Source organism: Acomys minous, assembly GCF_964271855.1.
Source record: "Acomys minous genome assembly, chromosome: 8".
In the NCBI taxonomy this organism is placed as follows: Eukaryota; Metazoa; Chordata; class Mammalia; order Rodentia; family Muridae; genus Acomys; species Acomys minous.
Window position 1 is genome coordinate 41,085,145 of NC_140489.1, and position 21,668 is coordinate 41,106,812.

Genomic DNA, 21,668 nt, shown 5'->3' on the forward strand with positions numbered 1-21,668 from the left:
ATTATTTCAGTCTAATTTCTAAGATTTTCAGTGTTAACAATGGCTGTGGAGGGAGAGGATGGCATATGGATAAGTGGTAGAAAGAAATGGATTTCTAGAAAGAAGTTAGTACTAAGTTAGGGCACACTGACCCATTAAATGCATTACTTGTGGGGTGTGGTGGTGCACACCTTTGATCCCAGCACTCGGAAGGCAGGGCCAGTCTGGTCTATATGGTGAGTTCTAGGACATCCAGGGCTACAGAGACAGATCCTGTCTCAAAAAAACAAAACAACAAAAAAAGCATCACTCTAGATATTGTTATAAAATGTGGAGGAAACAGGAGTTGGAGCATCCATCTCAGTGCAGGAGAGTCTGGGTCCATCCCCCAGCACCCCCAAACCAGTACCTCCAAACTCCAAACCAAACTAACCCAACCACTGAGAAAATATTACACAAAATTTAATTTTTCTTTCTAATCTTTTTATTTATTGGTAAGATAAAGAAACAAATATAAAAACTGTGAGTCACGCCTTAAGATTAACACTTTTTACTTACATCTCTTTTAAAGGATGGACTTAAAAAATGATTTATTTATTGTATGTGCATTTGTGTTTTGCTCACATTCATGTCTATGTGAGGACGTTGGATCCCCTGGAACTGGAGTTACAGACAGGCATGAGCTGCCATGTGAGTGCTGGGAATTGGACTCAGGTCCTCTGGAAGAGCAGCCAGTGCTCTTAACCACTGTGCCATCTCTCCAACCCAAGGATAGATTTTTTTTAAACTTCTTGAATTCTCACCAAAGTCCTATTAATATTGTCAAAACTGTTTTCATTATTTCTAGACTAGTAACATCTCTACTATCTTCCTCCCCGACCCCAAAGAAACATGTCTCGGCAAAATCAGCACCTGGGTGGGAGTGTGCTTCTTCCTGTGGTGCTGGGAGCTTCCTCTTAGAGCTACTGATCCCACCTTGAGCCACCTCCGTCATTGTCTTCTGAGGACTTGCGCTCACCATGTAAATGTCACTCATCCCCCAAACAGGCTCTCCCTGTGAGCTGATGTCACGTTTCCCGAAATATATTTATACCTCATCCTGGAAGGCGAAGAGATTAAATTGGCAAAATTCGTGCTATTTTTTTCCCCCTTTCTTTCTGGGAAGCCCTTCCCTTTTTCTCTTGTGTCTTTTTACAATGGTGGTTTTCTCCGCTCCCCCCAGAGAGACACTGAAAAGGAAGCTTAGTGGGAGCAGCTGTGCCAGCCCTGTTACTAGTCCAAGCGCAAAGAGGGACGCCCACTTCTGTGCAGTCTGCAGCGACTACGCCTCTGGGTACCACTACGGCGTCTGGTCGTGTGAAGGATGTAAGGCCTTTTTTAAGAGAAGCATTCAAGGTACAAGACTCTGGTAGAACGCTTCTTTAGTTTTCACCCTTTGGCTTGCAAGCGATTTTGCAGAGGTGACCTGCTGCAAATGTCACCGTTGGCCTGGCTGGTACATTGCATGAACTTGAGCAGCTGAGACAAACATGTTTGGGGGAGTGGGTTGAGTAAGGGTGTGTGGGTCCTTGAACTGCATGTTTCTACCCCATAACTTCAAGATTACAGGGGTCAGTTTGCCCCTATGTTACCTAACTGGGGAGGGGGTGATGTTTAGAAAAGGAGAAAAGATATCTATTTACAACCTTGTAAAGATACTGCTTGGGGGGAAAAAAATCTGTGCTCACCAGAAGCTCCAAAGAGTGTCCACTTGCCTGCCTATCCACCCATCTATCAGTCCATCTGTCCATCTGTCTTTCTTGTTGGCTTGTTTCTGTTCTCTCTCTCTCTGTGCTTTCTCCCTTCCAACTTCCTCTCAGGCAATTCCTATCTCACAGTTCTGTTTCTACCCATGCTGCAGCGTCCTGTTCTCAACTAACTAATGAACACACAGACATTATTAGTGTGAGAGTGACAATTTAATATCGGGTATGCTTACGTCATGATGGTGGGCAGGCTGCTGAGGGAAAGAGAATACATATGATTTATGGAAATGGCCAGGGATCAGACGTGTATGGTAGCCGACTTCGAGAAGTGTCGTCCTTGGACTCACGGAGCGGAGCTTCCTTTGCAATCTCCTAGTTTTCAGTGTTGGCATCAGACTGTCTCCATGACCTTCACTGGAGCCTTTACTGGCGGTTATTTACTTGGTGTGCACTTGTTCACGATGTGTTTGCTGTTAATTGTGTGTGCGTGCACGTGTGTTTGCGTGGGTGTGCGCACGCGTGTTGGGGAGGGCATGAGTATGCCATGGCATGCATGTGGAGATCTGAGAACAACATTCTGGCGTCACTTCTTTCCTTTCACTGTGTGGGTCTTGGGGCTCGAACTCAGGTCATCATGCTTGGCAGAGGCCGTACTTCATTCTAAAATCACGCTTTTAATAAGCTCCAGGCCGTGCACATCTGGCTCTGAGGCTCGTCAGCCTGACTGTCCTTGTCACTTCTCCCTCTCTCACCAGCCACCTTTCTTTCCTTTACAGCCATGATATACTTAAGCCACTTGTTTTTAAAGATGTTTATTTTTAGTGTGTATGGAAGGGTGCATTGTGTGGAAGGGTGCGTGTGTGTGTGTGTGTGTGTGTGTGTGTGTGTGTGTGTGTGTGTGTAGAAGGGCATGTATATATACGTTCATGTGTATGGAATGGTATGTGTATGGAGGAGTCCATGTTCATGCGTGTGGCATGTGTGTATGCATGCTTTCATAGGAGCACATGTGCACATGTGTGTACATATGTGTGGAGGCCACAGATAGACATTAGGTACATTCTTCATTGCTCTCAATCTTCTTTTTTAAAATATTATTTTGCTTTATATTTATGAGGATTTAGCCTGTATGTGTGCCTGTGTACCACCTATGTGCCTGGTGCTCAGCGAGGCCAAAACATGGCACCAGATCCCCTGGAACTCGAGTCCCAGATGGTCATAGGCTGCCGTGTGGGTGCTGGGATTGAACCTGAGTCCTTTGTAAGAGCAGCAAGTGCCCTTAACTACTGAGCAGTCTCTCTAGCACTCTGTGTTTTGAACAGTGTATGTCACGGAACTAGAGCTTGTTGACTGGCTGGACTGGCTGGCCAGGCAAGCTCTTGGAATCCTGCTGTCTCTGCCTCCCAATACTGAGATTTCAGGCTTGGGTTTCCCTAGGTGTTGGGACTCTGAATTGAAGACTTCATGCTTGTACCACAAGCCACTGAGTCACCGAGGCGTCTCCCTAACGCCAAGTTACTTTCTCGTTGGCTTGCTTCTGTTCTCTGTCTGTCCTTTCTCCCTCACAGCTTCCTCTCAGGCAATCCCTGTCTCAGAGTTCTGTCTCTGCCCATGCTGCAGCATCCTGTTCTCAACTAACTAATGAATGCACAGACATTATTAGTGTGAGAGTGACAATTTATCGTGTCCATTGATAAGTCCAGATCAATAGGACAATTTACCTCAAGAGAGAAACACTGGTAACATCTGGAGGCTGGGGATTGGCATGAGGTAAAGTGCCATCTTCCTGTGTGTCCCTGAAGTGTACCCTGGTCAGGTGCCCACCGATTAGCACCATTCCTTTATTTATTAGCTCTCTGACTTTACCACCATCTCGTCTCCTCTTCTCTAATGGAGGTATTTATGGACTGGTAGTGGTAAAAAGATATTCTTTAAGTATTTTTATTTATGATGCCAGAGCGACAGATTATATAAGCAGGCCTAGTTCCCAATCTATGATCAGAACAATTCAGATTTTCTGAAATTTAAATTGGAAAGGTTTTTGTTTGTTAGCTTGTTTTTAGATGGGTTCCCAATGTAGCTCAGGCTAGCCTAAAACTCTGCGTAGCCCAAGCTAGTCTCAAACTAACAAAAAATATTTACTGGAGCTGGAGAGGTCGTTTAGTGATTAAGAGTAGTGGCTGCTCTTCCAGATGACCTGGGTTCAAATTCCCAGCACCCGCATGTCAGCTCTCAACCACCTGTCACTCCAGTTCCAGGGAATCTGATGCCCTCTTCTGGCTTCCGTGTGCACTGACATATACACAGGCAAAGCACCCATATACAGAAAAACTTTTAAAAAAGCATGTGTGTGTGTGTGTGTGTGTGTGTATGTGTGTGTGTGTGTGTGTGTGTGAGAGAGAGAGACAGAGAGACAGAGAGAGAGAGAGAGAGAGAGAGAGAGAGAGAGAGAGAGAGAGAGAGAGAGACAGACAGAGAGACAGAGAGAGACAGAGAGACAGAGAGACAGAGAAATGTAGAAATGTCATGGTATCATGGTATGAGTATAGAAATCAGAGGCAAACCCAGGTCTCCAGGCTTGCGTGGCAATAACTTTTACTGGTGGAGCCATCTTGCTGGCCCCAACGCACTCTGTGAGACAGGGTCTCTCACTGGGGTTAGAACTCATCTTTGCTGAGTGAGTCGTCCCTATAGGCTCTTGAATCCTGTGTCTTGCTCAGGCTCCAGAATGATTTTTGGAGGAACTCTTGACCTATTACAAGGAGCTACAGTCCTTAAAAGGAAACAACTCTCCTTTGCTGTGTAGGAAATGGATGTCTCCTGGAAATAGCTATTGGACCTTGAAATATTATAGGTGCTAATTGTTGATGATAAAATTTCCTCTTGTTATTTTGTTGTTGTTGCATCAGCCAGGATACCAGATCCTGAATATGCAAAAAGGAAAGTTAATGATTCTTTCATTAGACTCTTTATATTTTGGGGCATAAACAGTTTGCAATAGTTGAAAATCTTCTTTCTTATCTTATCTTTTCTTTTTTTCTTTCTTTCTGTTTTTGGTTTTTCAAGACAGGGTTTCTCTGTTTAGCCTTCCTGGCTGTCCTGGAACTCACTCTGTAAATCAGGCTGTCCTTGAACTCACAGCTTTGCCTGCCTCTGCCTTCCAAAGACATGTACCACCATGGCCCTGATGACTGTTTAGTTCTTTTTAAATGGCTTCAGATAAGCCAGGATGTTACACTAGTAACTTCAGAGGTTGATTACATGTAACTTACTTTTATTTTTATTTTTGTGACAAGGTCCCATGTAGTCCGGGCTGGCCTTGAACCCATTGTTTAGGCAAGGAAGATCTTGCATATTGCCCTCCACCTCCACAGAGCTGGGGATGGTAGGCATCTCCCACTAAGCCCAGAATATTCAGTGTTAGAAATCGAACCCAGGACTTCCTCATGCATGCGAGGCAAGCTCTTTACGGTATGTACCGTGCTCCTACTCACACTGTAGTTTTTGGTTGGTAAGCTGCTCGGCCATGTCTCAGTGCACTGGGTGCTAGGTGCTGGGTACTGTGTGGTGCTGGGTGCTGTGTGGTGTTGGGTACCCCAACTGTGAATTGGCTGATCTCCTCCCACAGTGAGTTGCCATAAGACATCAAATGCTATCGTTTCTCTCCTGGGCTGTGGAGCACAGAGAAGGCATAGTGGAGGGAGCTTACTTGCCACTCCTGGTCCAGATTAAGGCATGGCTTAGATTTAAAAGCTTATTATTTTAATTCTATTACATTTCTTTCAGCAAATACTAGTGGGACTCTGTGTTAGGCTGTACGACAGAGGGAGACAATGCAATGTATTCGATTTTGTTCACCGCAGGCACGCTGCAGTTTTTTGAATGATGGATTTCTAAAAAGTATTGGGCTCTTACCGTGCATAGAGCTTTGTATTCCTTCTCTCCCCCTCTTTCTTTCTGTGTGTGTGAGAGTGTGTGTATGCTTGTGCACACGTGTGAGTATGTGAGTATGTGTGCTTGCATACATGTGTGTGAGTGTGTATACACGCCCTTGTGGAAGCTACAGGTCTCCACTGGATATCTTTCTCCATTGCTCGCCACCTTACTGTTGGAGGCAGAGTCTATTACTGAACCACTTGTGCCCAGACAGCACCCAGTGCTGGTGTCCCGGATATGGTGCTGGCTTTAACACCGGTGCTGGGGATCGATCTTGGGTGGTCCATGCTGTGTGAGTAAGCCATCTTACGCTTGCCCTTACACTTTGCTGACCAAGGCACCTCCCTAGCCCTTGTGCTTTTTTTTTTCTTTCACATCAAACACTTCCTGTTGTTAGGGGTCTAAAAGCCTTTCTCACAGCTATTAGCATTCAGCCCTATAGATCAATTGCCTTGTCTTTACTGTTGATGGTATTATCAGTTATTTTTTATTGTTTAGAATAATGCTATGATTTAGAGTTGTTTATAAAACATTGAGAAAGTTATTCCTCTTCAGAACAGTTGGATAAGGTTAGAGTGTCATGTTTAAAGTTTTTTTTCTCTCCACTCCTTTATGGTCAGAGTCTCATGTAACCTAAGCTGGCCTCAAATTCGTAGCTGCCTTTGAACCCCTGAACCTCCTGCTTCCACCTCCCAAATGCCTAGACTGTATATGTGAGCCACCATAATTGGGTTAATGTTGAAAATTCTTGATAGGTTTTTTTCAACTATTTTTTAAAAAGGTACAGGAATGATTTTTCTGTTAGTAAAATGCGAATGAGTTTTGTTGTTGTTGGTTTTTGTTTTGAGGCAGGTCCCCTGTACCCCAGGGTGACTTTGAACTCACGACCCTGAACTCCTGGTCCTCCACTCACCACTTCCCGGGTGCTGTGATTACAGGAGTGTGCTATCATGTGCAGGTGTACTTGGTACTGAGGCTGGAGTCCAGGGCTTCGCATGCTAGGCTCAGACTATAGCAAACGAGCCAATCCCCAGTCCCTGGAGGGTTTTGTTTTGGTTTTTCCAAAGTCCTGATAGCATTGAGACTATCAGCTCTTTATTTTATTTTATTTTTAAAGATAGGGCCTTGCAAAGCTGTTTAGCTTGACCTTGAACTCACTATGCAGCTTTAAATTCCTCTAGTCTCTATTTCCCAAACTGACTCTACATTTGACGTGCAGAAATATCTTATCACTAAACAGTTAAGTCTTACCAACTTTGATAGTCTTAAGCATGGTTTTTAAACTTATGCCTTTTGACATTGGGTAGTCATATCAACTTGTGCTTAATTTGTAAGATTTACATATTACTATTTATTTGAAAAAGAAACATTTTGGTATGATGAATAACATAAGAATCAAATGTATTTATCTTTAAAATGTATTTTTTCATACATTTTATTTGATTAAAACCTTCCATTTTTTCCCCTCTGATTTAACATATGGGAGCTGGGCTACAGATACAGCTTTGCTACAAAGAGAGTTCCAGGCTAGCCTGAGCTATAGTGCACAGCCTGGCTTCCAGGGGGGTGGCTACAGATATAGCTCTGCTTCAAAGACAGTTCGAGGCTAGCCTGAGCTATAGTGCACAGTCCTGCTTCCAGGCAGAAAGCAGGGGAGGATCTTAATGTGAAGTATAACTTACACATAGTAAAATTTTCCTGTTTAAGTCATTCTAAGGTTTTGAAAATACGCTGTGTGACCAGCAACAGGATAAAGCTGTGAATGTTACAACTGACGGTTCCCGCCCGTTTGTTTCACGCTAGTTCCCCAGGCTCTTGGAGCAGCTGTTCCAATTTCTGTCCCTGTGGTTTTGTCTTCTCTAGAGGGTAATAAAACAGACTCAGAAAGTATACAGCTGACCTGGGACAGCTGGCCTGGGACAGCTGGCCTGGGATAGCTGGCCCGGAATAGCTGGCCTGGGATAGCTCCGTTGGTAGAGTGTTCGTCCAGCATGCATGAAGCCCTGGGTTCGATCCCAGCACTGCACAACCCTGCACGATGCTGCATGACTGTAATCCTGGTTCTGGGAGGTAGAAGCAGGAAAAATCAGAAGTCTTGAGGCTATGCTCAGCTGCACGGCCAGATCAAGGCCAGCCTGTGCTACATAGGATCTTGCTGTTGTATTGTAATCCCGTGCGGTTGAATGGATCCTGATGCATAGACACACTTCGGTTTGTTCAGACTTTCATTTGGGTGCTTTCCAGTTTTATGCAATTTTAGATAAAACCACTACATATATTTATCTTTTTGTGGCAATTTAGAATAATTTTATTACGTCGCTTCTCTCTTTCTATTTGTTTATTTGTTTGTTTGAGGCAGGGTTTCTTTATGTAGCCCTCCTGTCTTAGAACTAGCTCTGTAGACCAGGCTAGCCTAGAACTCAGAAATCTGCCTGCCTCTGCCTCCTGAGTGCTGGGATCAAACACTGCCTAGCACGACTCCTTTTTTTTTTTTTTAATTTTTCGAGACAGGAGACTCAGTTTCTCTGTGTAGCCCTGGCTGTCCTGGACTCACTTTGTAGACCAGGCTGGCCTCAAGCTCACAAAGATCTGCCTGCTTTTGCCTCCTAAGTGCTGGGATTAAAGTGTGTGCCACCACTGCCTGGCTCTAATTCTTAAAAATTAAGAAAAATAGAGTTTTTTTATACCTATGAACTCTCATAGAAAAATCCCTTCCTTCCTTCCTTCCACTTTCATTTCTCCCTCCCTCCCTCTCTCCCTCCCTCTCTCCCTCCCTCTCTCCCTCCCTCCTTCCCTGCCTTCTCTCTTTCCAGGCAAGGTCTCACTATGTAGCTAGCCCTGGCTGTCCTCAAACTCAATATATAACCAGACTATCTTAAACCAAATATCATTAAACAGATTTGCCTGCTACTGCCTGAAGAAACCTTTTTTTTTGATAATTTATTTATTTATTTTTGTGTGTGTGTGTGTGTGTGTGTGTGTGTGCACGCGCATGAGAGCACACTTGTGTGGATGTATATCAATGCAGGCTTGTGGAAATCAGAGAATAATAGGCAGGAATTGGATTTTCCTTCCACCATGCAGATCTACAGGCTGTCCTCCATGCTGGTTGCTGCCTTGACCCCTGAGCTATCTTGTAAACCCTGTTTTTTGTTTAAAAATACATTTATTGTGCAAGTACATGCTAAATGTGTGTGTGCATATGTGTGTGTATATGCCTGTGTGTATGTGTGTATATATATATGTCTGTGTGTGCGTGTGTATATTCGTGTGTGCATGTGTGTGTATATGTGTGTGGTGTGTGTATGTGTGTGCATGTGTGTGTATATGTGTGTGGTGTGTGTATGTGTGTGCATGTGTGAACATGTGTGTGCATGTGCGTGTGTGTGCATGTGTGCATGTACATGCTAAATGTGTGTGTGTGTGTGTTCAAGTCCTTACATAACATAGCATGCTTATGGAGCTTAGAGGCCAGCTCTAGGTGTTAACCCAGCTCATGAGGCTTGTACACCAAGTGCTTTTACCCACAACAATCTCCTGTTTTTATATCAGGAAACTGTTTATTGCTTTTTAATTGTTTTGTTTTGATTCTTGCTATAGTAACCCAAGTTATTGAAACTTGGCATGTAGCCCAGGATGGCTTTAAACTCACTCTCAGTGGTAGTAGCATATGTCTTTAATCTTAGCACTTAGAGGCAGGCAGATATCTGTGAGTTCAAAGCTAGGCTGATTTACATAGTAAGTTCTGGAATAGCCAGGATTATGTAGAGAGACCCTGTCTCAACAAACAAACCAAAATATAAGCCTACAGTCTTCCTGCTTTATCCTTAGTACCAGAGTTACATTTGTGTCCCCAAGTCTTGGCTTTATACATCATATATACAAACACATAACATGAATACATATAAAAAACATCTTTGACGCTTTGTTCATTTTTCTGAATGTTTCTGGCTTCTGAGTGTATGCTCGCAGGCGTGTACCCCTCGCAGGCGTGTACCCCTGTCTTCCTCCTCCCTCTTTGAGAGGTTCACAATCAAATCTTACCGGTCCTGTGCTGTCTCCTTTTATTACCAAGCTGGACGACATGTCTTCAGGCTCAGTAGTATCGCAAGAAATAGATAACCTTTTTGTATTTTGTACTATAAAAACTCGCTTTTTAATATGAAGTTTTATATCTTAAGTAAAAGAGTCAACTCTGTATTTTGCATCTAATTTTGTCTTGGGCTGTTCCCTGTTTCTGTTCCTTGGAGCATGAGCCCTGACAGTTGCATTGTGGTTAGGGTTGTTTTGGAGACAGGTCAGGGTGGCCTCAGACTTGCTGTCTAACTTCGCATGACCTTGAACTCAGGATCCTCCTGCTGCCACCTCTCAAGTGCTAAGATTCCAGGCAGGCGCTGCCATGCCTCGCTCTGGTAATTGCATGGCACCCCCAAATCAACCAACCACGTTAACAAATGTACCCTGGACCCCCTTCTTTCACACACTGATGGCTGGTGCAGTTCGAGGAGGGGTCTTTTGTTTTTTCCTGCATAAGATTAGGGTGTTTTTATTAAGCATGTTCATAATATTGAAACTTCTGATCTTTTAAAATGTTTTTTTAAAAATATATTTTTCAAATTGGTTTTGAGACTATAGTTATATCATGGTCCTTTTCCTCCCTTCAACCCCTCCCATGTGCCTCTTTTTTCTCATTCAAATTCATAGCCTTTTTATTTAATCATTGTTACATTTATAGCGAAGAGCACTGGCTGCTCTTTCAGAGGACCCGGTTTCAATTCCTAGTAACTACACGGCAGCTTACAACTGTCTGTAACTTCGTTTCCAGTGTATATGATCGCCTCTTCTCATGTCTGTGGGCACTGGCACACGTGTCGTCTACAATCATCTATCTGTCTATCTATCTACTTCTATTATCTATTGTCTATCTATTTATCTACCTATTTATCTAGCGAGCTTTGTGGCTTTGAATTCACAGATCACTATGATTAAAGGTGTGCATCACCATGCCTGGCTCATAAATTAAAAAGAAAATAAGATTCTATCACATAGATTAGAAGGAATTTTGATATCACAGATGCATTCATTCTTCCTGGCCTGGAAGAAAGCAGACATTACTCTGTGAACTAGGTGGTGAACTGCAGAGGCCTACGGGAGCACAGGGCAGTGTGCAGTCCACAGACAGCAAGACGTGGGAGCCTACTCTGCTACAACAAGGTACCAATTCTATCAGCAGGCTCAAATGAGTGGAGACCTTGAGCTATTGACCTTGAGTAGCTGGGTGAATAATTAGCTGTATTTTTAAAGAAAGCCAATGGATTGTAGTGGTGGTGGTGCATGCTTTTAATCCCAGAACCAGGAGGCAGATGCAGGTGGATGTGAGTTCGAGGCCACCCTGGTCTACAGAGCAAGTTTCAGGTCAGCCAAGGCTACACAGAGAAACTTTGTCTTGAAATATCAAGAAAGGGAAGGAGGGAAGGAAGGAAGGTAGAAAACCAGCCAATAAAAACATTTAGTTGTTTGCATTTTAGAGAGTCTTATTGCTATGTGGCCCAGGCTGGCCTTGAAATCTTTCCACTTCAGGCTCCCAAGAGCTGGGATTACAGTTGTGCCCAAATATTTGTTTTTAATGAATTTTGAGCTGTAAGAGTGTATGTGTGATATAAAGAACATTTCACAGGGAGCTGATTGGGGAAGTGTTGCCAACGTACTTCATCCCCCAGAATGCTGTAGTATGCATTTCCCGTGTATCCACCACACTACTGGGAAATCTGAGATGCGAGCACCATGTGTGACCAACACCTAATGCTCACACATGGAGTTTCACTAGGGTCAAGATCAGAAACGGACTGCATGCTCAGGGGGTGTGTCTTTAGCCTCTGCCTTCAGAACCTGCCATGTTTCCCTCCTCATGATGCTTTGGAAGGCTGAAGCCGCTATCTTGCGTAACGTCCCTGACTCTGGCTTTATCTGGTCTTCCGTCATTAGACTCTGTGTGTGTCACTAGCAGGGGCAGCCCAGACATGCTGCTGTGTTCTCATTAGCTCCTTTCATGTAGTGTTCGATTTCAATTTGTCCTGTTACTAGTGGGTTCATTTTGATTATTTGATGATTAAGGTGCTGGCTGACAGGCATCCATTCTGCACGGTTACTCTTCCCCACCCCCCCATCTTTGTACTGTGTTTTGTTGGGAAACCTTTTGAGTCTAAGTAAAGTGTGTATTCTTCATTAAGCCAATGAATTAATCTGTATCAGTGTGACTTATGGGTTGTTGTTTTCTGTGTTAGGTTGCTGTCACTCATTTTGGGGACCCACATTATCTCTGCTCTGGCCAGTAGGACTCCCTAAGCTGACTCCTGTCCTTTCAATCTATTCCTGTAATTCTTTGGGCATTGCTTCTCTCCTCCTGGGAACAAAGTGTTTTAGGCTCCTTGTTCATGTTACCTGCCCTAGTTCTGAAATAAGCTGCTTTTTCATGGAACTCTGCTTCCCCTTACTGGAAAACTATAGTAATAAAAGATATGAGTGCTTCTTTCTCTCTGCTCTCGGAAGGCCCCTGCACCAGGTCCTCTCAGGGGATGGAGTTAGAGAATAGATTTACGCATATATATCCATGTGTGTGCATACATAGACATGCATTCATCCATGTTCGCAATATATATATATATTACCATATTAGAGATGCTGGCTTGTGTGTGTTATTTGTGTGTGTGGGGTGCATGTGCACATGTGTGCAAATCAGAGGCCAATTCTGGGTGTTGTCTTCTATTGCTGTCCATCTTAATTTTTGAGACAGTTTCTTTGGTGACCCTGGGGCTCAGTGATTTGTGAGACTGGCCAGCCAGTATTTACGTATCCATTTCTCTCAGTCCTGCTCCCCAACATACTTTTTAAAGCCAAATGCCATATGCATGTATATTACAGAGTTTGAATTGGTTTTTAAATGATTTTTTTTGCTGTGTGCTAAATTATGTGTGAAGAAAATAAAGAGCTAAGATGCTCCTAGGTCTGACCTTTCTTGCTATGTCTGAATTGCTATGGATTACAGGTCCAGCCACAGTTGGCTTTTACTTGGGAATCACATCTTGGGTCCTCATGTGTGTGCAGAAAATATTTTACACCCTGACACATCACTCAGCCCCGCAAAAAGCCATATTTTGTTCACCCAAGCCCCACAAAGAGGAAGGTATCTTTTTAAAGGATTAAAACCCATTTTTATTGTTTGTCCATGAGCGTTTTATTTGCACGAATGTCTTCACCTGATTCCCTCAGAGGCCAGAAGAGAGCATTGGATCCCCTGGAACCAGAGTTAGAAGGTTGAGGGCATCATGTAAGTGCTGGGATTTGAACCTGGGTCCTCTGGAAGAGCAGTCAGTGCTTTTAACCGCGGAGCTATTTCTCCAGTTGAGAGAAATTATCCTTTGTAACAAGAAAGTAACTATAGGCTGGGTGGTGGCGGCGTTGCCAGTGCACACCTGTAATCCCAGCTCCGGGAGGCAGAGGCAGGCAGATCTCTGAGTTCTAGGCCAGCCTGGTCTACAGAGCCAGTTCTAGGACAGCCAGGGCTACACAGAGAAACCCTGTCTTGAAAAACAAACAAGCAAAACTATAGTCTGTATGTAATACAAGAAAAAAAAAACTCTAAGAAAAGCTTTAAAAACACAGTACTTCACATACTTTCTAGAGCTAAATGATATACGTATGTTACACAGTTGGAGCTAGTTGTTTTGTTTTGTTTTTTAAGATTTTATTTATTTATTTTATGTATATGAGTGCTCTACCTGCATTACACCTGCATGCCTGAGGAGGGCCTCAGAGGATATTAATGGCTTGTGGTTGCTGGGAATTGAACTCAGGACCTCTGGAAGAGCTGACAGTGCTCTTAACCACTAAGCCATCTCTCCGGCCCTGGAGTTAGTTTTTAACATATCTTTTCAGCGTGTGCTAACATATATGTCGAATCCTGTAAACAATACAAAGAATGGGAAAGGAAATCCTTGCATAGTCAGAGTTCGGGCAGTGATGAATCTGCCTCCCAGCATCATCTGAACAGGCTCTGGAGTCACAATTCCCCCACCCCCACCCCATCCCACCTCCATCCCCGCCCAGAGCCAGGATGCTCCTAGCTTTTACCATTCTTGCTATAGTTTGACCTCAAATGTATGTGTCACTTTACACTGTCATTGCACTTTTTCTATTAATGGAATTACAGTTTTCTTCTCTCTATCCTTTCCTCCTTCTCTCGTTGTCTCTGTCTGTCTGTCTGTCTGCCTGCCTGCCTCTGTCTCTGTCTCTCTGTCTGTCTCTGTGTCTCTGTCTTTGTCTGCCTCTGTCTCAGTCTCTCTCTCTCTCTGGTCATCACAGACATCACAAGAGAAGTGTAGGCTAGTCTGTTTACCAGTGTAATGCAAATAAGAAATAAGGGCTCAGAGAGATGACTTGGTTAAAAGTCAGAGGATCCAAGATTGTTTCCCCACACCCATGTCAGGCAGTACTCAACCAGTGCTCCCTGCATAAACCTAACACATGTATGTGTGTGCGTGTATATGTGCGCGCGCACACACACACACATACACACACACAAACAATAAAAACTTTAGGGGACAGTGGCATGGCTCAGTCCATAAAGACACTCGTTGCCAAGTCTGAGGACCTGAGTTGGACGCCCAGGACTTACATAGTAGGAGGAGAGCTGACTCTTGCAAGACCTTTGACCTACATCCTCTCTCTCTCTGTATAAATAATTGTAAAAACTTAAATAAACTTTACAAAAAAAAAAAGAGTAAAGGCATCAAAGCTGGGCATATAGCTCAGTGGGATGGCGCTTGCCTTGCATGCATGAAGCCCCGGATTTAGTCCTTTGTACCAAACACTCCCCAAATATCCTCTTCTCTGGGGTTGACATTGGTGCCTTTACCTGCGTCTGTCCCCTGTCTCTCAGCTACATGGTGTTATCACGTTGTCTACGGAGCTGTTACATCGATCACCCCTTTTCTTGCTGTAGGACATAATGATTATATCTGCCCAGCCACGAACCAGTGTACAATAGACAAGAACCGGCGGAAAAGCTGCCAGGCCTGCCGACTGCGCAAGTGTTATGAAGTGGGAATGGTCAAGTGTGGTGAGTGTCCGCTTCCCTTTCATTGTCCCAGGTGCCGGGGAAAGCCGAGGCCCCGGAGACAAGCCTGGCTGAGAGGACACTTAGGGCCTGGGAAGTATCGTTAAGGAGCTGTATCCATCCAAGTGCACCCGGTGTTCCTTGCAACGGCAGATGGACTTGGAGGATGTGAGCAAGCACGGGACAGAGATGTTGGTGCATCAGAGTCTTACCCAGCTCAGTGGTGGGGTTTGTGCAGGTTGGGGGGCTTCCAGCCACTGAAATGCTCAAATGGCTGGAGGTCCACCTGCCAAGCACGGGTGATATCCTGGCATAAATATCCACAGTTAAAGCTTGTGACGAGAAAACAGAATGCCTTGTGGATTTTTCAGGTGACTACCAAGAAGATGCATTACTATCTCTCTACCAGCTTTCTAGAAGTAGGGGAAAATATTTTATATATATACACACACACACATATACACACACACACACACACATATATATATATATACACACATATATATATAAATGTCTTTCTCGCATATATATGTACATATATTTCAGAAATGTGATAGAGCTTATGAAAAGCACATAAAGCACAGATTTTGTCTACGACCATTTATACTTGTACGTATGCATACATATAGCATACAGTCAACTTAGAGATACACATATATTATATACCTGCTTTTAGATTTTTGTAAAAATTATGTATATATGTGTGGGTAGGTATATGTAACTGCAGTACCAGCAGAGCCTCAAGGTGTTGGGTCGCTTGGAACTGCAGTTAAGTGGTTGTGGGCCACCCAGTGTGGGTGCTGGGAACCAAACTTGCGTCCCCTGTAAGATCACTGCATGCGTTTGCCCACTGAGCCATCCCTCCAGCCCACACCTGGCTGGCCTTTCATCCACTCATCTGTATACACTTTCTTACTTATGTGTTGTCCCTGCCTGTATTTATTTTTCCTGGTAGCACTGCATTGCCTGTAACTACTCGTAACTTCTCTCTGGTTGAAAATTTAAGAAAGAAAGAATAAGAAAAAAAAAAAGTCCCTCTTTTCTTTTCTCCCCTACCATCTCTTAGTAGCTCTGCTTAAAAATGCTTTTTTAAAAAGTATGTCTGTGTTTGGATATGTGAGTGTAGGTGCCCGAGGAGGCCAGCTGTGAGCACCCTGACGTGGATGCTGGGAGCTGAACTCAGCCCTCTGGAAGAGCAGAAAGTGCTCTGAACCGTAGAGCCAGCTCCACAGCCCCTTGAAAATCCTCTAACTCCTTTTCTCTTGCCGCGTACAGTGGACTAGGATGCCCACCAAGTTCAGAAGTAGAGCAGGTCTTCTCTTCATCCGGTCATGTTTCTCTGGCTTGTTAGAGCCAGATACACTCTGCTCTCTGTGTGGGGCATCCTGCTTGCTAGGCTCTCTCCTAAGGGCTCAGTGTTAAGTACAGACTTACACCCTGAGTGTCTCTGTTAGGATGTGGTAAAGCCTTCGAGAAGGTTGAGCGCTCAGTCTTTATGTCACTGAGGTTGTACCTTCAAGGGGATGTGGGGACCCTAATTTTCTGCTCTCTTCATCTCTGCCATGAGGTAAGCAGATGTTTTTGTTGTTGTTGTTATTTTGGGTTTGGTTTTGTTGTTGTTGTTGTTGTTTTCAAGACAGGGTTTCTCTGTGTAGCCTTGGCTGTCCTGGACTCTCATTGTAGACCAGGCTAGCCTTGAACTCACAGCGATCCACCTGCCTCTGCCTCCCCAAGTGCTGGGATTAAAGGCGTGTGCTGCCACCACCCTCTCCTAGCTCTTTCCCATTGCCATCAGATACTCACATCAGATATTTTAAAAAAACACATCTGCCTGAAACTTCTACAACTGAGAATCTTTTCTCTTCATAAGCTGATTGTATCTCGGGTATTTGTTATGGCAGCAGGAAACTGACTGATACACTCCAATGCCCATGACCCACAGTGTGTATTAGTTAGTCTCTAAAAGTCTTGGATATTTCTGTCCTAACCACTTCAGTTATTTCCATATTAAAAACTAGTGCTCTTCTTCTCAATCCTGTTTTTACTCATTATTAGATTATATAATTAGGATTTATATAAACATGAAACATGAGTAGGAAAGGCCAGCTGTGTCCAGTGAAAACTTGGAACAGAAGTGTAAAGGGCAATAATTATTGAGCTGGGAACGGGTGAGATTTGGGGGTAAATTGTAAACTTAGGAAGATTCAGAATTCAGATTGCTCTGGAAGTATCTAGGTTGTTCCTCTGTTTTGTTTGGAGGGGGAGGTTAAAGAGCTGTTTATTTTTATTTTATGTGTATATGTGAGGCCTGAGTGCATGGGTGAGTGTTTCCCCACAGTTATAGATGGTTGTGAGCCACCCAAGGTGAATGCTGGTAATGGAAATTGAATCTTCTGCTAGATCAGCAAGCTGTCTTAACTGCTGTTTTAGACACTGACCCTGGAAAGCCCGAGATAGGGTCTCACAGATCTCTGTGGAAAAGAGACAAGAGCAATTGTTAGAGAATCTTAAGAAGAAGGCCTTGGCCCTCTGATAAGATATTACAAATACATGTTTTCTGTCTTAGGCTAAACAGCATCTCAAGATGAGTGTGTGTTTAGAAAATGATTTCTGGCTTAGTCTTCAGAACACATTACCTAAGTATTGCTTATGCCGTTCGGCTGTAGTCCCAGCCTCAAGGCAGCATTCCGGGCAGGAAGAGCTGGAGAGTGTAGGGCGCATCTTGGCTTCTTCACTTTCTGCTCACTGTTCTGCTGTTTGGCTCTCCGGCCCTTGGGTTTCTTATCTCTGAAGCGGAGCTATCTGCTTGTTTGGGTTTTGAGAGGAGCGGGAGGCAGACCAGTGGGAATCCTGGCCCCGGTGTCTGTGCTCCGTCTTGGCTTCCCTTAGCTCTCCTCATGGGATAACGCTTGTGAACTATGACTCTGACCCGGGTCCCTAGGCTCAGCGCAGAGAAGTAAAGAATTGTTCACAGGGGCCAGGCACGGTAGCTCACACCTGTAATCTCAGCCCTTGGGAGACTAAAGGCAGGAGGATTACTGCGGACCTGAGTCCAGCCTGGATGACATAAAACAAAACACAACTGAATGAGGCTTTCTAATCTCTTTGGGAATTCCAGAAGATGTGCTAGGGAGGCCTTCTGTATATGAGTGTTCCGCCCTGCGCGGGACAGAAGGAAAGGCTTGCGTTTTTTATATTTCTTGTTGCCGTGACGGAGGCCTTGAAGGGACCAGTTGAAAGGAGGAATCTTCCTTTTGGCTGATGTTCTTAGAAGTTTCTGCCCATCGTCAGCTGGCTTGTGAGGCCACTGGGAAGGCAGAAGTGTCACGGAGGAGGAGGCGTGTGGAGAGGGAAGTTGTTAACTTCATGGTGGCCAGGAAGCGAGAAATGGTGCTATGCATTTCAGATAAGCACAAATAACCCCTTTGACAAGACCTCAATCCCCCCCTGCCCCCCCCCCCGCCTCCAAGTAATGCCATCACAGTGTGATTCCATCGAGAGACTAATCCACCGAAGAAGCCAGAGTCTTTGCAGCCTAGTTCTCTCTTAGCAGTGCCACTCACTGTAGACCAGACCTTCCAATACGAGCTACATCCTCAGCCCTGGATGTACATCTGTTTTTAAAATCCTTATACTCATACACTGTACAAAAGACAAAAGAAAAAAGTACTTTCTTAAGACATATATATATATATATATATATATATATATATATATATATATAGAGAGAGAGAGAGAGAGAGAGAGAGAGAGAGAGAGAGAGAGAGAGAGAGTTTCCTTTTACCCATGGGGTTATAATTGATTTTTAAGTGTCTATAGCACTTAATTAACAAAGTGAAATTTACAGGCTGGTCAGATGGCTCAGCTGGTAAAAGCGCTTACCGCTAAGCCTAGGGGCCTGAGTTCAATCCCCAGGACCCACAAAGCAGGAGGAGAAAACTGCCTCTGGTAAGTTCTCCTCTGACTTCCACATGTGCACAGTGATACATGTACACCCGTAGACATATACGAGCGAGTGCATGCGTGTGTGTGTGTGCACGCACACACACACACACACACACACACACACACACACACACACATAAATAAATAAATAAATAAAATGTAACCAAAAATTTTAAAAATAAAATGCATGTTAAGTTTATAACTCTTCTGGTTATAAATCATCCCCAAATCATCAGAGCCTTCCCTGTACCAAAGAAACAAGGTCAAACAAATGGAACCAAAGAAAGCCCCACCCGCGCCCCGCGCCCCGCGCCCCGCGCCCCGCGCCCCGCGCCCCGCGCCCCGCGCCCCGCGCCCCGCGCCCCGCGCCCCGCGCCCCGCGCCCCGCGCCCCGCGCCCCGCGCCCCACGCCCCGCATTCCATCTTGAATGACACTTCTTTCCTTCTGGTTGATCACATTTTCTGTTTTCCTGTCTTGCTACTGGCTCGGAGGTCGCAGGCCTGCTCTTTCTGTTCCTTTAGTAGCATTTCTGCTTACAGGCATTTTTGATTGATTTGAGAATTTCAGCTTCTTTCTCCCTAAGTAAAAGAATTCTTTAGAGGTTTTAACACGAATCACCTTTGATCTTCCGCAATGCTGTCTAGGCTCTTGTTTTATCTTCTTGTTCATCCCCAGAAACTATATTATTATCATTCATTCTCAAAAACTGTTATTATTAATGCTACTACTATTATTTTGTTCATTCAGTGTTTTTTTTTTTCCTTTTTTTGAGCTGAAGATTGAAACCCAAGGCCTTGGGCATGCTAGGCAAGCCCTCGTCCAGTGAATTTTGTTTGTTTGTTTGTTTGTTTGTTTGTGGACAGGGTATTTTTGTGTAGCCTTGGCTACCTTGGAAACTCAGTTTGTGGAGCAGGCTGGCCTCAAACTCATCAAGATCCACCTGCTGATGTGCACCACTATGCTGAGCAGTGAAAATTTTTTTAAGGGTTATATTTTCGGTTTTCTTACATTTACTTCTTGAATGTCAACATTGCTGTGGTCATTTTTTTTTTCCTATTCCAAAAACACATGAGTGGCGTGGCTTCTCAATCATTGTTTAGTGGGAAATGTCCTGAACTGATTTTAGAGTTGTTTTGTGGGGTGTATGAGTATTTTTAGTCTGCATGCATGTGCAGCATGAGCGTGCCTTGTGCTCCTGGAGGCCAGGACTGGGTGTTTGATCTCCTGGAACTGTAGTTATAGATGGTTGTGAGCTGCCATGTGGATTCTGGGAATCGAGCCTGTCCTCTGCAAAAGCGATAAGTGCTCTTTCTTAATGGCTGAGCCATCTCTCCAGCCCCTGGTGTCCTTATTTATTTTCAGATTTGGATGGTGCATCAGTCGGCTGGGAAGATGACTCAGAATTCAAGGAGAACCAGGTGTGGTGCTACACACATGTTTCCTCAGCATTTGGTTGATGAGGCAGGCGGATTCTTCTGAGTTCAAGGCCAGCCTGGGCTACATATTAAGTTCAAGGTTAGCCTGAGCTACATTTCAAGACTTTATTTCAAAAAGCAAACAAAGGGATGGAGTGGCGGTGGATTTGATCAAAACATATTATATGTATATATGAAGCTCTCAAGGAGTAAATAAACTAAAAAAAACCCAGGAGATATCTGAAATTAATAAAAATGGCCAACATATATACATATTCAATATATATTCAAATATATGTTGCATATATGCACATATGTTCAAACTAATAAAAATGGCCTATATATAATATATATTCAAATTATGAAAATTATCACTGTATCTTTGCCAGGCATGGTGGCTGATCCTGGTAGACCCAGTGCTTGGGAAGCTGAAAAAGGTATCTTTCTAGGAGTTTGAGGCTAACCTGGGCTACAGAGTGAGATACTTGTCTCAAAGAATAAAAATGAAAATTTTCCACTTACTGTTTGTTTTACAGTCTCTTCTAGTCCAGGCTGACCTTGAACTCACTATGTAGGCAAAACAGCCCTTGATGCTTGGTTCTTCAGCTCCACCTCCTGAGTACAGGAATTAGAAGACTGCATTTCCACTCCTGGCTTTCTTCCTCCACCTCCTCCTCATTTTAAAAATCATAATTTCATTATGTTCTGATTCATAAGCCTACACTAACACAGCTATTTTAGTACTAGCATGGGCATAGAAATACAGATCAGTAAAGCTGGGTAGAGAATAGGGATAAGTTACCTGTATAAATAAATATTTATTACTGATAGCCATTTACAGTGGTAGAAAAAAGCTTGTGCTATAATTTTTATAGGGAAGCTGTTTATCTATTTGGGGAATATGATATGAAATATCAACTTCACATAATACAAATATGTATACAATAAAAACGTATAAAATTCCAAACAGATTTTACCATACAAGTGTTTCTGAAGATAGAGGAGAATGCTCTTACAATCTTTATTTATTAAAGCTTTATCCATTATTATTATTTTTTACTGAATCGTTATTTGTTAAAGCAGGCACTTGTGAGTTGCCATGTAGGTGCTGGGAATTGAACCTGGGTCCTCTGGAAGAGTAGCCAGTGTTCTTAACCACTGAGCCACCACTCCAGGCCCGCATTAAAGCTTCTTATGGCAGAAGCCGCATGAGCAAGTTTAAACACACAAAACACGCTAGATTCTGCATGTAATCTATCAATAAGTATAAAGATTTTTATGTATGTATGCCTTGTTTCAATAAATTGGCTTCTTTGAATTTATTATAAAGAAGTAATTGAATGTACCTACAAGGCAATTTTCATTCTAACAATTAATAAAAAATTATAATATCACAGACTTACATCAACATGGGACTTTTTAGATTTTGTTTTTTGAAGCGTTGTCTCCTGAACTCTATTGTTTAGCCTGGAACTTAGTATGTATCTCAGATTGGCCTGGAATTTCTGGCAAACCTCTAGGCTCGGATTCCA

The 21,668-nt window shown here is 43.6% G+C and overlaps 1 protein-coding gene across 3 annotated transcripts in view; it reads left to right on the plus strand.

The window, feature by feature from the left end:
* The window catches only part of ESR2 (estrogen receptor 2), a 58,364-nt gene that overhangs the window by 12,597 nt on the left and 24,099 nt on the right, over positions 1-21,668 (plus strand). For all 3 annotated transcript variants that reach the window (XM_084791626.1, XM_084791625.1, XM_084791627.1), the window contains exons 3-4: positions 1,202-1,374; positions 14,662-14,778. In XM_084791626.1, coding sequence (XP_084647752.1) covers positions 1,202-1,374; positions 14,662-14,778 — 290 coding nt within the window. The remainder of the gene's footprint in view (positions 1-1,201; positions 1,375-14,661; positions 14,779-21,668) is intronic.